The sequence below is a fragment of the Sycon ciliatum genome, chromosome 4 (assembly GCF_964019385.1).
Source record: "Sycon ciliatum chromosome 4, ocSycCili1.1, whole genome shotgun sequence".
NCBI classification, from domain to species: domain Eukaryota; kingdom Metazoa; phylum Porifera; class Calcarea; order Leucosolenida; family Sycettidae; genus Sycon; species Sycon ciliatum.
Window position 1 is genome coordinate 24314878 of NC_088646.1, and position 12932 is coordinate 24327809.

The following is a 12932-nucleotide window of genomic DNA, read 5'->3' on the forward strand; positions in this document are numbered from 1 at the left end:
GTACATGTCTGTCATGGCTACACTCTACATGTCTTTTTGTACCAAGTACATTCAGACTGGCAGGAACATACGAGCTCGTACATGTACATGTACATACTGTGACAGCTGTTCTTTTGACCCATCAGATTGCCCGTCTCTCTGATAGAGGCCAGAGATTTGACTGTGCATGTCTCGACTTCCAGAAAGCGTTTGATAAAGACTACATCATCCTACGCTCCTGCGCCACATGAATGCATTCATGGCATGCACCAGAGGCACACGCCTGGTTTGGGTCCTACTTGCTTGACCGTAGTCTAAATGTGAAGCTGGATGGAACTCACTCTTCTCAATATTATTATGCTAAATTGTGGTGTTCCCCAGGGTTCGTACCTTGCCCCTCCGCTTTTTCTTTTGTATATCAATTCCCTTCCTGACATAGTAAACCACACCTCACCCTTTCTCTTTGCTGATGATGTCACTCTTCTAAATGCTCATAATGTATCCCTCTCCTTAGATGAGAACATGTCCCACCTCCAGCAGGATCTGGCCAGCTGCCAGAATTGGGCTCAGAATATCCATGGGAAATTTTCTCCAGAAAAAACTTTCATCTTTTCGAATCATGACATTCCTGACTCCTCCTCTGTTTCAATGGACGGCGTTCCTATTGCCTTTGGACGTTCTGCTAAGCATCTTGGCGTACAGCTCAGTAATGGTCTGAAGTTCCATGACCACTTCCACACCATCTTCAGGAAGTTTCAGCAACGAGTCAACCTGTTGTGTTTCATGGGCAGACATTTACCATCGTCCCATATTCTCCTCTTGTATAAGTCTTATGTGCGTCCGGCAATTGAATATGCCATTCCTGTCTGGTCATTTAGGATCACATCCGCTCAGTTAGAGTCCCTTGATGTACTCCAGGCTAAGGTTTGCCGGCGACTCCTGAAGTCTGCAAAAATAACCTTTGATATCTATGAATCAAAATCCAATTTGAATAGATTGTGTCACTTAGAATCTCTGCAATTTCGCCGTATCTTTATTTCTCTTGTTGTTTTATTTAAGTACATCAATTTCCACCCAGAATATCTCTCTCGCTTTGCGATAACCATATCACGTAGTGCCCGTATGCCCAAAAAGCTCGTTTTAACTCACATGGTCGTATTTTTTCATCCCTTTTCCTACAGAAAACTGGTTCTCTTTGGAATTGTCTTCCACCCCGATTGACAACTTTAGATTCCCTATCTGAATTCAAGTGTCATTTACGTATTCACATTGCTAAGTATCAGTTCGACTGCACTGGTACACCTTTGATGTGCAATCATTGATTTATTATTATTATTATTTTTTGTTTTACATCGGAAGCTCAACAGTGCAGCTGCACAAATATGAAGAGGCCGATGGGACCAAAAAAAATATATATAAAAAAATAAATAAATAAACAATGTATAATATACATCAGTGTAAATGTTCATACATCAGTGTAAATGTTTTTTACATGCTTGTTCTTTTCTTTTCTGTCTTACTTTCTTTCCTTGTGTTTCTTATTATTCCTTTTTCAAACCAACATTTCACACTCACTTTGCGCACTTTCTCTCGCATCCTTAACTATGTTACTAGTACATACACAAATAGGAGATCCCCCAGATAGCTATAGGCGTTAGCCTTTGGGTAATCCTGAAATAAAGATTATTATTTTTATTCATGATTTTTATGAGCGCTTGAAGCATGAAACCCAGCGTTATCATGGTCCATGGATACCAACAACATTGTACGATGTCATGTATATTAAAAGCAGTACGCACGTCATCAAGCCCAATTTCCAAATATGGAAGGTGTTATTTATGAAATTTGACACGGTTCCTCTTCTCTGATCGGCTCGAGACATAGCTCATCGGAATCAGTGCCCAATTCTCCTTCGGATAAGCCATACTTATTTTTGGCGTTCAGTTTCCCTTTAAAGAAGAGTGTATTCATGACAGCAAAACTGGACCAGTACACGTTCATCACCTTTCATGAGTACAGACCAGGGAGTCCCTGGTACAGACTCAGTATTCCCATACCAAAGACTTTACCCTTCAAACAAGGGAGTCGTGGAAGCATTACAGTTTTCACGACTCCATGCTTCAGTCTAACCTCGTACCTTGCTTCCGGGGAATCCAAACTTCCAAATACACAAGCATTGTAACATGACTGAAAGTCATTGGAACAACGCATGGCCTTCAGAAGCTGTGACTGGAAACCCCGAAGCAGGGCTGTTGGCACAAGCGACATCCATCCCATCATCGTGCACCGTCTGTTGAACTATTACTTTGAAGCGCACTTACAGCAAACACACATAGCTAGGCAGTGGCGCTGTGAGTGTGATGCATTCCTCAGCTGGTACTAATTGATCGCCCACTAGTATTATAGCCACCATTCATTGGCGTCAGTGCTAAAAATGGTGTCAACGACGGAAATCTCTTGTGTGAGGCGAGTCGAAAACAATGCGCTGCGCATTCCTCAGGAATTGATCCGCACATGCCGGATACGTCATATATGTGTATAGTACTTAGTAGTGCATGCAACTGAACCTTGGACGTCTGGTGCCAGGTGAGTACGACTCTACTATCATCATGATGAAAAGAGGCTTTGACCCGAAATATTTCCATTTACCAAGGTCATAGACATAGTAATTAGTATGGGATGTGGAACGTGGCTGCATGCATGACATGCCACATACCAACACATGCCATTACTCAGTCGTCATACGCGCACCTACAAATCTAATGAAAGCAGATTCTGAGAAGGAATGCGTGCATGAATCTCGTTGCACAACACACATTTGTGACAAATCATTTCACGCAAGTAATTTAGTTGGGCACGCACAAAAGCACTGGCATGCAACCTCCTTACTCTGACAAGCCACACTGTGAACCACAGTCAGAGACGGTAAAATCCATGTTGTTGATGCACATAGACTGAGAGTAATCTCCAGTGCTATGGGCACTTGATAGAGTACTGACGTGGAGAATGGTGAAACTGCACAAATCCGACGGATGACCTTAGACCACTACCGTACTAATCAATACAATAATTATTACGAAAGGATTAACAGTTACTACCACTACTGCTAAAGAAATCATAGAATCTAAAGTTACCTAAAGTGGACACAATCAGTAGAGAGCAATGAATGATTGTGACGTAGCTTTTCCTAGACCTGATAAATTAGTAACGGAAATCAGTTACGAAAACGGTAGCAAACTAGCACTTGACAATTGGCTAAACAGGAGTGGGGAGAATAGCATCGCTATGGGCTCAAGTTGGGCTCAAATAGTTGGTCGGCTGGCGGCTGCAGGCAAAGCCGCAGCCTGAGCGTGGAGTCTACGGGCAGTCGGCTGTGCTGGGTGCTGTGGCGTGTCAAGCAGCATACAGGTCGTGCCGGGGTAAGTGTCGCAGCGGCGGTGCACCAACAGTACGCAAGTACATGTGCCACGCTGACACAGAGACCGGGGCGAGCGGCGGTAGCGCAGGCAGCAGCAAAGCCGGTAGCAAAGAAAGCAGGATACGGACAGCAAGTAGCAGAGTGAACATGTGAATGGCACCAATGTGGGACCGTGGTAGCGTACACATGCAAAGATAGTTGTCTAGTGCCAAGTAGTGGCATCAACAAGCCAAGGTGAGCTACTCATTACATACCATTTGGTTGCCGCGGCACATCGTCAAAAGAAAGGGGTCTGGAGAATAACGTTAATACGGATGTTCCAGTTTCTCAAGTAGAATCACATCAACACACTGCCGTCGAGGACAGATGTAGGTGGCAACCGTGCGAGGACATCCGGGCTTGATGAGCCTGTCAGCTCTGTTCCATGCCACAAATGACAGGATGACTGGCGGGAATACACACACAAGAGAAAATCTTACGACCGTACATGATATCACGATCCGATGCCATGTACTACGTATGTCTTAGCTCCTGGAGCCTTTGTCCTGGTCTTACTTGCATACAAATTGTTTTTAGCTTTCACGAGAGCAACAACGCATGAGCGGCGGGCACACATGCACAGTCAAGCATATTCTCTCACATGCACATGTACACGCAAACACACAGACACGTACACATACGCATGTACACACACACACACACACACACACCGATTTAGCTACAGTTCTGAGCTGTCAGTAGTCCGCATATACTTGATTCGGTACCAAAGGGGAGAACTCGAGGACGGTGTGTGGCGACTCGTCCTGTTGCTCTTTAGGTTGTCACTAGACGTACTCTGTGTTTTGGCCATAGATTGCATTCCTCTGCTGTGCCAGTGACAGTGGCAGTTCAGGCGGTGACTCGGTGCTATACAGCGGCTTGCAGTCATCAGCCAGAATGGACAATGTTGGCTGCTTTACTACAATGTTACCAGATAGGATGGCATCCGTGCTTCCGGAGCTGCCCTGCAGCGAGTGGTATGATCGGGATTCTCCGGGCACGTAGCGTCCAATATCCATGGAGCCCTGGCTAGCCAGAGACCTGCTATCCGTGTGTCGAACTTGGTGATACGAGGCTGCTGAGTGATGCGAATGGTGACTGGAGTCATCACTGCCGACTGATTTTGACTGTTGGTGCGTCGACGCGGTGGTTGGCCAGTTGTTCAGTGCATTGGGATCGTCCAGAGACTCACTACGCAGTGGTGTGCGCAGTTGTATGGCGCAAAACGGAGCAGGAGCGTTGGGAATTTGTGGGATTGCCACTCCTTCGATTGATGCACTGTCCTTGTCTACGGTGGGTGATTGATCTGATAGGAGATTGTTTGCACTACTTGATCCAGATGCGCTTGAATGCCGGCCTATACTGGGACTGGCAGTGGAGGGCAATGAAGCACCAGAAAATGATCCAAGGTCTCCGCCACTGTCACTAATGTCTGCACTGCGAGCATCGTTGGTCCTGTCTGCAATACCTTCACCAAGCTGACGATAGGGCTGTGTCAGTTGAATCTGCATGAACGGTGCCCGGTGCGTCGAAGTATCTTCGGGCAATGACGACGAGGAGACTTTGCGGTCCATGTGGTTAGCTCTGTTGGCTTGCTCGGCAACAATGTGTCGGGCGATATTGGCATCTCCTACTTCCACACCACCGGATGTAGGCATGCTTGGTGCTTGCTGCAATGCTGGAGGGTTAGGGGCAGACTGCTGAGGAAGAAGCCTGTTATCAGCTTGCTGATGTTGAGGCTGGTAAGGCACATGCGCGTACTGCGTTGGTGGCACTGGTGCCGATGTCTGATGAACCAGAGTGGGCTTCTGCGATGATGATACAGCCGGTAGCGAGTGTTGCTGTGCTGCCACCACCTGATGCTGTGGCGGTGCGGGTGGCAATATCTGTTGCGGCGGTGCGGGCGCCAATATCTGTTGTGGAGGTGGGCCCGTGACTAGCTGTTGTGGCGGTGTAGCTGCAACTGCCTGATGCTGTGGTTGTAGCATAGGATGCACGTTGGTGTTGCGTGGCAATGACATGGCAACCTGCTGCATGGACAGGAACTGCTCATCAAGCATGTCTGGCTGGCTTGCAAGCAGGTGCAGTGGCTCAGGATCATCGCCCGCCGCAAACTCGCGCGTAAGCATCTCCTGACGCAGCGCATGCCGGTAGTTCTCGTACTTCATCACAATACCCTTGACATCCTCCAGGAACAGGCGCTTCACCATCACCAGCCATCCTTCCAGATTTGGCATATCACGGCCTTCCCACTGCAAGCAAAGACAACAGCACACGCATACCAAGATATGGGTGAAACACGCTTTGAACAAATCATACTGGCGCATGTGATTATGGTAATGTTGGGAAACACTGGCTGAACGGTACAAATGGATGATTAGATCAGGACCTACATTCGGACCATCTGTCATTCTACAACCACCCATGCTTGACTGATCACATTTTGTCTAAGTCACAAAGACTGCTCACATTTGTGCGGATCCTGCAAGAAATAGGCCACACAAAGAAATGCACCCAGTCATCAAGATTAACCTAGGAAACACTGCATACCAAAGAAGAATTAATTATGCAACTGAAATACGTGACTTTGCGCAACATACTTCTAATTGATCGTGTTGGGAGCTGTCTGGACCCCGGACATATGATATTAGCCAAGTTGGAATTTCTGCAGAGAAAGAAAGAATCAACAAAAATGTGCATTACGCAATGAATGGCATGCAGTTTTCAAAGAATGATACCCCCCCCCCCCCCCCTCTCCTCTGTACTTCATCTATGAATGTGCAGAAAAAGATTTATATTAAAAACATTAGTAGAAAGGAAAAGGACATATGGAAACGAGTTAAGAGTAACTCTCCACCACTTTCTACTATAATTATACAGTTGCCTTCCCCTCTTTGGTCTTTCCATAACCTTGAACCTTCCAAGTTGGAAGGCTGTCGGTTAGCGCTACGGAGATGTGTTGAAGCTAGGTGTCAGGACGTTGAATGTCTCAGTACTCTTTTTTTTTCGAGTTTTGTGCCTAGTTGTTGCACTTTCTGACTGTATAATTATAGTATCTAGTTACAGTGGTGGAGAGTTACTCTTAACTCGTTTCCATATGTCCTTTTCCTTTCTACTTTTATTATTGGCTCAATACCCGAGTTTCAAATTAAAAACAGTAAAACAAATTAAAAAATTCACGGTTCGCGTGAGACTCGGCCAAAGGCCCAGTTTTCCGCATCCGCAGGAACGCCACCACCCTCTTGGATCAAGGCGCAGATGCAGCTCCTAAGCGGTGGGAGGTGAGTAGATCAGACCCACCACAAAGTGGTCAAAGACCGAAATCCCATTCACTGCATCCATGTTTCCCCCGTGCCAGGCCAATCATAACGTCATAATAATTATTACCGTATTTCCGCGCATATAAAACCATGGCGTTATATCCGAATAGAAGGCCACCCTCACTTATAAAGCCATGGTGTTATAAGTGAACAAAATTCAATGTGGAGGAAGTTGCATCCGGCGTTAAAGGTGAGTTCAATTCTTTCAGTGAACCTACAGTAGCAGTGATTCTCTCTATATGTACCCATCCCCACTGTCACATGCCATACCGCCACCGCACCTTCACACAAGTTTGTATGCCACCTTGTACACATTAGGTTCACAATTTGAAATTTTCAGGGAAAATTGAAAGTATATGGATGCTCGACATGAACGTGCAACGGCACCATACGAGTACTCGAAGTTCATACTCTGCCGATTTTTTTCATGTAAGCGTCTCTCACTTTTAGCGCCATGACGTTAAAACCGAGGCTATTTTCTCAAAACATTTAGTCCAAAACAGCGATGTTTCACCTATAACGCCATGGCTTTATATGCGCGGAAATACAGTATAACGTTTATGCTAGGGTTCAATAAAAAGAAACATACATAAGGCAATTCCCTGAAGTGTAAGTACATGCTCTAAGGGTAGCTTACCCTGTGCAGCAAACGGGTCCGGTGGAACATATGTCGCACGTGGGCCAAAGCGTCTAGAGCCGTGTCGTGACATCACCCCAGTCTGGGGGTTCTCAGTAGCACCCAGAGGAAGCTCATGGAACCTACGGGACGATGAACGAATGAATGTTCCAGTGGGTGAGCTATCACCACTAGCAGGTGCACTGGGCTGCTGCTGCTGGTTCTTGCGACGCATTGAAAATCTCTCAATGGACTCTATTTCACCGGGCAGATTTCGGCGTTGACTCCAGCGCCGTGAAGAATGGCGTGATAAAGAAGTCGGGGACTGGCTGCCAATGCTACCTACATCAATGTTATTGTCCTGGCTGAAACGCCGTCCGGTGTAGCGGATACCGCTTGGTGATCCAGTGCTGTCATGAGATCCTATGCGAGCATGCAACGCCGCAATAACACCGCCAGTTCCGGCACTGCCCAGTGAGGTCAGCGACACGTGTGTTCTGCTACTCTCAACGCTCCTGGAGGAATGCCGGCCTTGCTGACTGCGGTTGAAGGGAGCTGCTACCTGCTGCTGCTGTGCCGGTAAGCCTGTCATGGTGGCAGCATGAGATAGAGGGTGTCCAGACAGCTGGCCAAACTGTTGATGCTGCTGCATCTGTGGGGATGACATGTGCGGCTGCGATGCATTCGCGGCCTGCTGCGGCACTGGCTGTATTGAAGTGGGCGCCACTGGCTGCTGGAGAAGATGGCTCAGCTTTTGTAGAATGGCCTGCGGGCTGTCGGGTAGCTGTTGCTGGGTGCCCTGCGGCTGCGCTGGCTGCATACCCTGCTGCACCAAGGCTACATAGGATGGTGTTGATGCCGCTTGCGGAGAAGTGAGCTGCCCTGACTGGTGAGGCGAGGCAACCTGCGGAATGAACGTTGAGTTTGGCCGCCAAGTTGTACCCTTCATATGGCTGCATGTAGGGAATGAAGTGAACAAGTGGAGACACAGAACATCAGGACATAGATAAGCTGAACAGCACACCAATGCCAATTCCCTATGTAACAGTATCACTTGTTCACAAACTGCTCAACACATTCATCCACAGGACGGCGAGGCACAACGTAAACATCTTCAGGGATTCACTGCTGTTCCGAACTGAAAACGTCAGTGGCATGAGCCTGTAAACATTAGGTGACCACTGTGGATGACCAGTAAGTGAATGTACAGCAGGAGAGTGACCAATCGTTAGTCCTTTGAAGGGAGGCTAACAAACTTACTTGACGTAATAAACACCATAGTCACTGGAATCAACACGCTCCCATCCATCCGGCATTACTTGCATGCCTACAAGGAAGACATCATGACATTAAGACCAGACAACAACCGATGTTCAATATTATTGTGAGTTGCTTGCTTTGAAAGAAAATTCTATGCACATGGACACATGACCATAGGTTCTTTGGTTCGCACAGACAACATTGTAAGAAGGGGGTTTCCACTGCCGAGTGAAAAGAAGTGGATAAAAACTTGTTTTCACCAACCATTCACCTCTTCTCTTCACGGTGTAGGTTCCCAGAAGTTGTTAATGTTGTATCTGACCCCGGTGCAAGCCTCACTGCGTAGTGCTAGCAGTGCAAGCCTCACTGTGTATCTTCAATTGATTGATCGGAGTGGTGACTTCCATGTGTAGTAGACTTTAGGATACATACTGGACAGATTAATACGGGGGTGGTGGAGGGGATGGGATATGCAGACAGAGTCTAGCCTAACATATCTTTGCCCAACAGCATCTGAATACTACAGCGCAGCAGTGGTCATGAGGTCATGGGGCATACCCTAATGATCATACTCTTTAGTCCGTATAGGACCTAGCCACAGTACTCTGCAGCATGCACATGATTCACAGTCAAACACCTTACCACGCTGTTCCAGAACTGCGGGATGAAGCCAATGCGTGTCACCTTGATTATGACTGAAACACAACATAAAAGGCCAGCAAGACCACTAAGAAATGATGAAACGATTATGGAGCATGCTCCAGAAACGGCTGTGATCAATGTCTCCGTTACACTTTTGTAAAATAACTGAAACAGGTTCAAAGCATAATCTGTATGGAGGAATTTGCACCCGAATACCTACAGCAAGCTGGAGTCATGTTGCAGGTGCATGCGGTGAATGAGGCCGGCTGGAGAGCACATGTGGTGAAGTTTGGACTAAATCAATAACCCCCCCCCCCCCCAAGGGAACCGTGATCATTATCCAGCTAGTCTCAAACTACTGGAGACTTCCATACCCTACAATAGGTCATGAATGGGTGGACCTCAGCAACTACTGAAGTAACATTTGCATACCTGCTGATTCTCCCTCTATCCCAGCAGGCAACACTGAACAGCAACACAAGGGAACAGACTGATAGTACCATTGAGCATACTCTATAGTCAATATAGCACTCACTCTATGTAGTAGATTCTCCCGTTATCGGCATAGGCTGCCTCCCATCCCGGTGGCAGAGTAGACAGATCAACCTCGTTGACATTGGCTTCTGTGCACGCATTTACGCAGAGATATGACACCGGCAATGCTATAATATCAATGTACAGGCACGGGCATTTCTGCATGTCCAGATAGAGAAGTCAAAGACACCGCTCTAGACTGAGCCTAGTGGCATGTTCAACCTATGGCACGGCACACTCGGATCCGGGATACTGTGTCACCAATTTCAGAAATAGTCAATACTCTTGCCACCTCAACAACAGTGCAAATAGCATGGTATACTTATTCACTTTAATTAATATTTCACCCTGAACTAATCGGACACGTAGTGACATAAAAGGTCATGTTCAACCCTAACAGTGCTTCGTTGCAATACAAGGGGCCGTCCGTTGTTTTGAACTTTTCACGAAATGGCCGCTTCATTGACACCTACCCACTTACTAGCACTCTCTACAATGAAAGACGAACCATTCTTTTCAAGAATAATTGTCTACTTGCAATGGAAGTAAAGCTCACCCCCCCCCCCCCAAAAATCCTTTCATTTAGTGAAAGAACTGTGTGGACTCACAGAAAGCGTGAGTTAAGAAGTCTGTAGAAAATGTTGAACCGTCTCTGCTGGGATGACAGCTACACCATAGCTCAGTGGTTATATTGCTAGCCTCAAGCGAAGGCCCTGGTTAGAGTCCTGGCGGTGACAGTCAATTTTTTCTTCAGACTTTTCCTGTTTGCATCTTTCCCTCAAACCAATGAATATTATGTGAAAGAAGATAAACAACTAAGATTGGTCCTAAAGAATGAGAAATGGATATGCAGACATGTCTCACCAGCCTGTGGTGTGTCCTCCCTGTTGACGGCCATGTTCTCGAGCCCCTCATTGGCACGAATCACTCCGCCACTGCTCGACTGCAAGGTACTGGCATTGCTGCCAAAGTCCTTGCTCTCATTGTACGCTGCCAGCATTTCCGATGAGTCCACGCTGTGGCGCCTTTCCTCCGGCGCTCCGGGAACACTCTTTTTGGGAGTTGTTTGTGGTACGTACGATGGCCCATCAGCAGGTGCCGGCGTCTGCTCTGTTGTTCTTGCCAGGCTAGGAGAAGACCTGTACTTCTCATTCATGGTCAATGTTGCGGCCGATCTTGCTGAAAGTCCTGAAGATCCATCAGACGAACTTTGTGGCAAAGCACCCGTCGACCCTGCTGGGCCAACGCGATTGAGACTCACACTCGTACGCAGGGCATTCGGCTGCTGTCTTTGTGACTGCGCCGATGACGGAAGCTGCGAGTTCAGACTCGATTGTCCGGCTAAGGCTTGCTTATGTCCGACAGCACAGCACTCGCAACTTCCTGCGTGTGCGCCGCGACCTTGTGACAGAGAATATCTGAATTCAGATGGCATCGTTGTTCCCGCCGCATTGCCGGCATTGGGATGCTGACTCAGTCTGGAAGTTGGCAAATAGCCATTCCTGGGCAGTGCAAGAGATACGGGCCTGGCTGTCTCGCAACGCCTCTCTTTGCATGTAGGGCATCCAGCAGCAGCAGTCTTTCGTGTCTGCACGGGTCCAGCCTCTCCCTGACCGTAATCATTCCTAGACAGAGATTGAGTCCTGCCATCCACACTCCTCGACACCCTAGACGAAGCTGCAGGGTCATCCACGAGCACCTCACGCCCAAATGATTCGTTGCCCACAGCGCTTCCATCAGCACTGGTCACGGCGGCTAAAAAGCACAAAATCGACAATAATATTAGTAGTAGTAGTATGTAAAGCTGCGTTCGAATGACACCTCCAGAAATACTAAACGTCATCGCTACAACTCGATCGACACATTCGGTTACATTGCCAGCATCAAGCAACACAACCGAGGAAATCAGTGAGAAACGATTCAAGGAAAGGTAAAATTCCACGATGGGAACGGAACCACTGATCTACCAACGGGTGTTCGATGTAGACGCAGATTGAGTCCTGATCGTTTCACAACGAGAACCGTGCATGGCAATGACGTTGCGCTGTACAAGTAGGTCGGTGGCAGGAGGATGAAGTAATAGTTGTTGTACAAGTGTCACAAAGACTACGCGTTACACACAAAATAACAACAACACTACTTCTAAACAGGTTCATACACCAGAAATAATTCGCCACGCACAGTCTGACACAAGCACACAAACATACACACACACACACGCACGCGCGCGCTCGCGCTCACGCACATAGCAAAATTAAATTGTAGCAAGACGAGCAGAGAAAACGCCACAACAATGTGCATAGCATTCACACAGGCTTACCGCCAGCACCACCAGTGGCAACTACATTCGCAATGCCTGCTTCGCCAGCAGCCGTGGCAGAAGGTGTCGCTCTCTTCGTGTACTTTCCATGGCCAACGGCACGTGGAACGTCACTGTGCAAATTCTTTTTCCTGCCAGTCTTGAATAGATTGAGTCTCGGCATAACAGGCACAGACTAAAGGCGAAGCCTCGGGCCTGGCAAGAATCGCACAGAAAGCAAACTGCCGACCAGAAGCAGCTGCATTCCAGGGAGAAATTCCTCTAACACCCAGTACAGGACAAAACTACACTACGAGCAAGAATGAATCAACGCTGAAGAGCGAACGACGACAGCGAGCAGTGGTGCTGCAAAAACGTCGCAACACATAATTTCCACGAGCTCGCTGCAAGTCAGCAGAGAGGAGCGTCCAACGAAACCAGCCACATCTCAACAGCAAAGATGCTCAGTAACTAAACAAATGACGGTCAGAAATGTCCACCAACCGACTTATCTCATGTAACGACTGCATAAAGCTAGCCAGTGGACTGATGAACTGGGTTGTTTTTCCAACTCCAACACTCAACACTCAACAGTCCAAGTATTTTGCCAAAGCCAAGGTCATAGTGCAGTATGAACTGTGATAGTTATACTTAGACCTGTACTTCTAAGTTCTACTGATTCTGTTCTACGCAGCACAAGATCTACGCAGCATAGCACGCATAGCAGCCCTCGCTGCGCGTAGCCTACGTAACACCGCAACCACTGGTATGCAAAAATGTATGGCTGCTTTTGTGGGGGGGGGGGTTGTCGGTCACAGACTCACA

The 12932-nt window shown here is 47.5% G+C and overlaps 1 protein-coding gene across 1 annotated transcript; it reads right to left on the reverse strand.

Moving 5' to 3' along the window:
- Positions 1-2900: 2900 nt before the first annotated feature.
- LOC135815187 (uncharacterized) lies at positions 2901-12722 on the reverse strand. The gene is made up of 8 exons (XM_065328446.1): positions 12129-12722; positions 10673-11563; positions 9810-9897; positions 9275-9327; positions 8633-8699; positions 7394-8325; positions 6037-6101; positions 2901-5688 (listed from the first exon to the last, which is right to left on the reverse strand). Exons 1-8 carry the CDS (start codon positions 12289-12291, stop codon positions 4222-4224), a joined length of 3726 nt encoding a protein of 1241 aa, XP_065184518.1. The 5' UTR covers positions 12292-12722; the 3' UTR covers positions 2901-4221.
- Between the last annotated feature and the right edge of the window lie 210 nt (positions 12723-12932).

Bases quoted from the DNA above. Each gene is read 5' to 3' on its own strand.
- LOC135815187 (XM_065328446.1), bottom strand. From the start codon at position 12,291: ATGCCGAGACTCAATCTATTCAAGACTGGCAGGAAAAAGAATTTGCAC. The intron at 9,328-9,809 runs GTGAGTGCTATA...GTTGTGTTTCAG, and splicing joins GGGAGAATCTACTACATAGA to TCATAATCAAGGTGACACGC. The intron at 5,689-6,036 runs GTATGTTGCGCA...CTTTGCTTGCAG, and splicing joins CCCAACACGATCAATTAGAA to TGGGAAGGCCGTGATATGCC.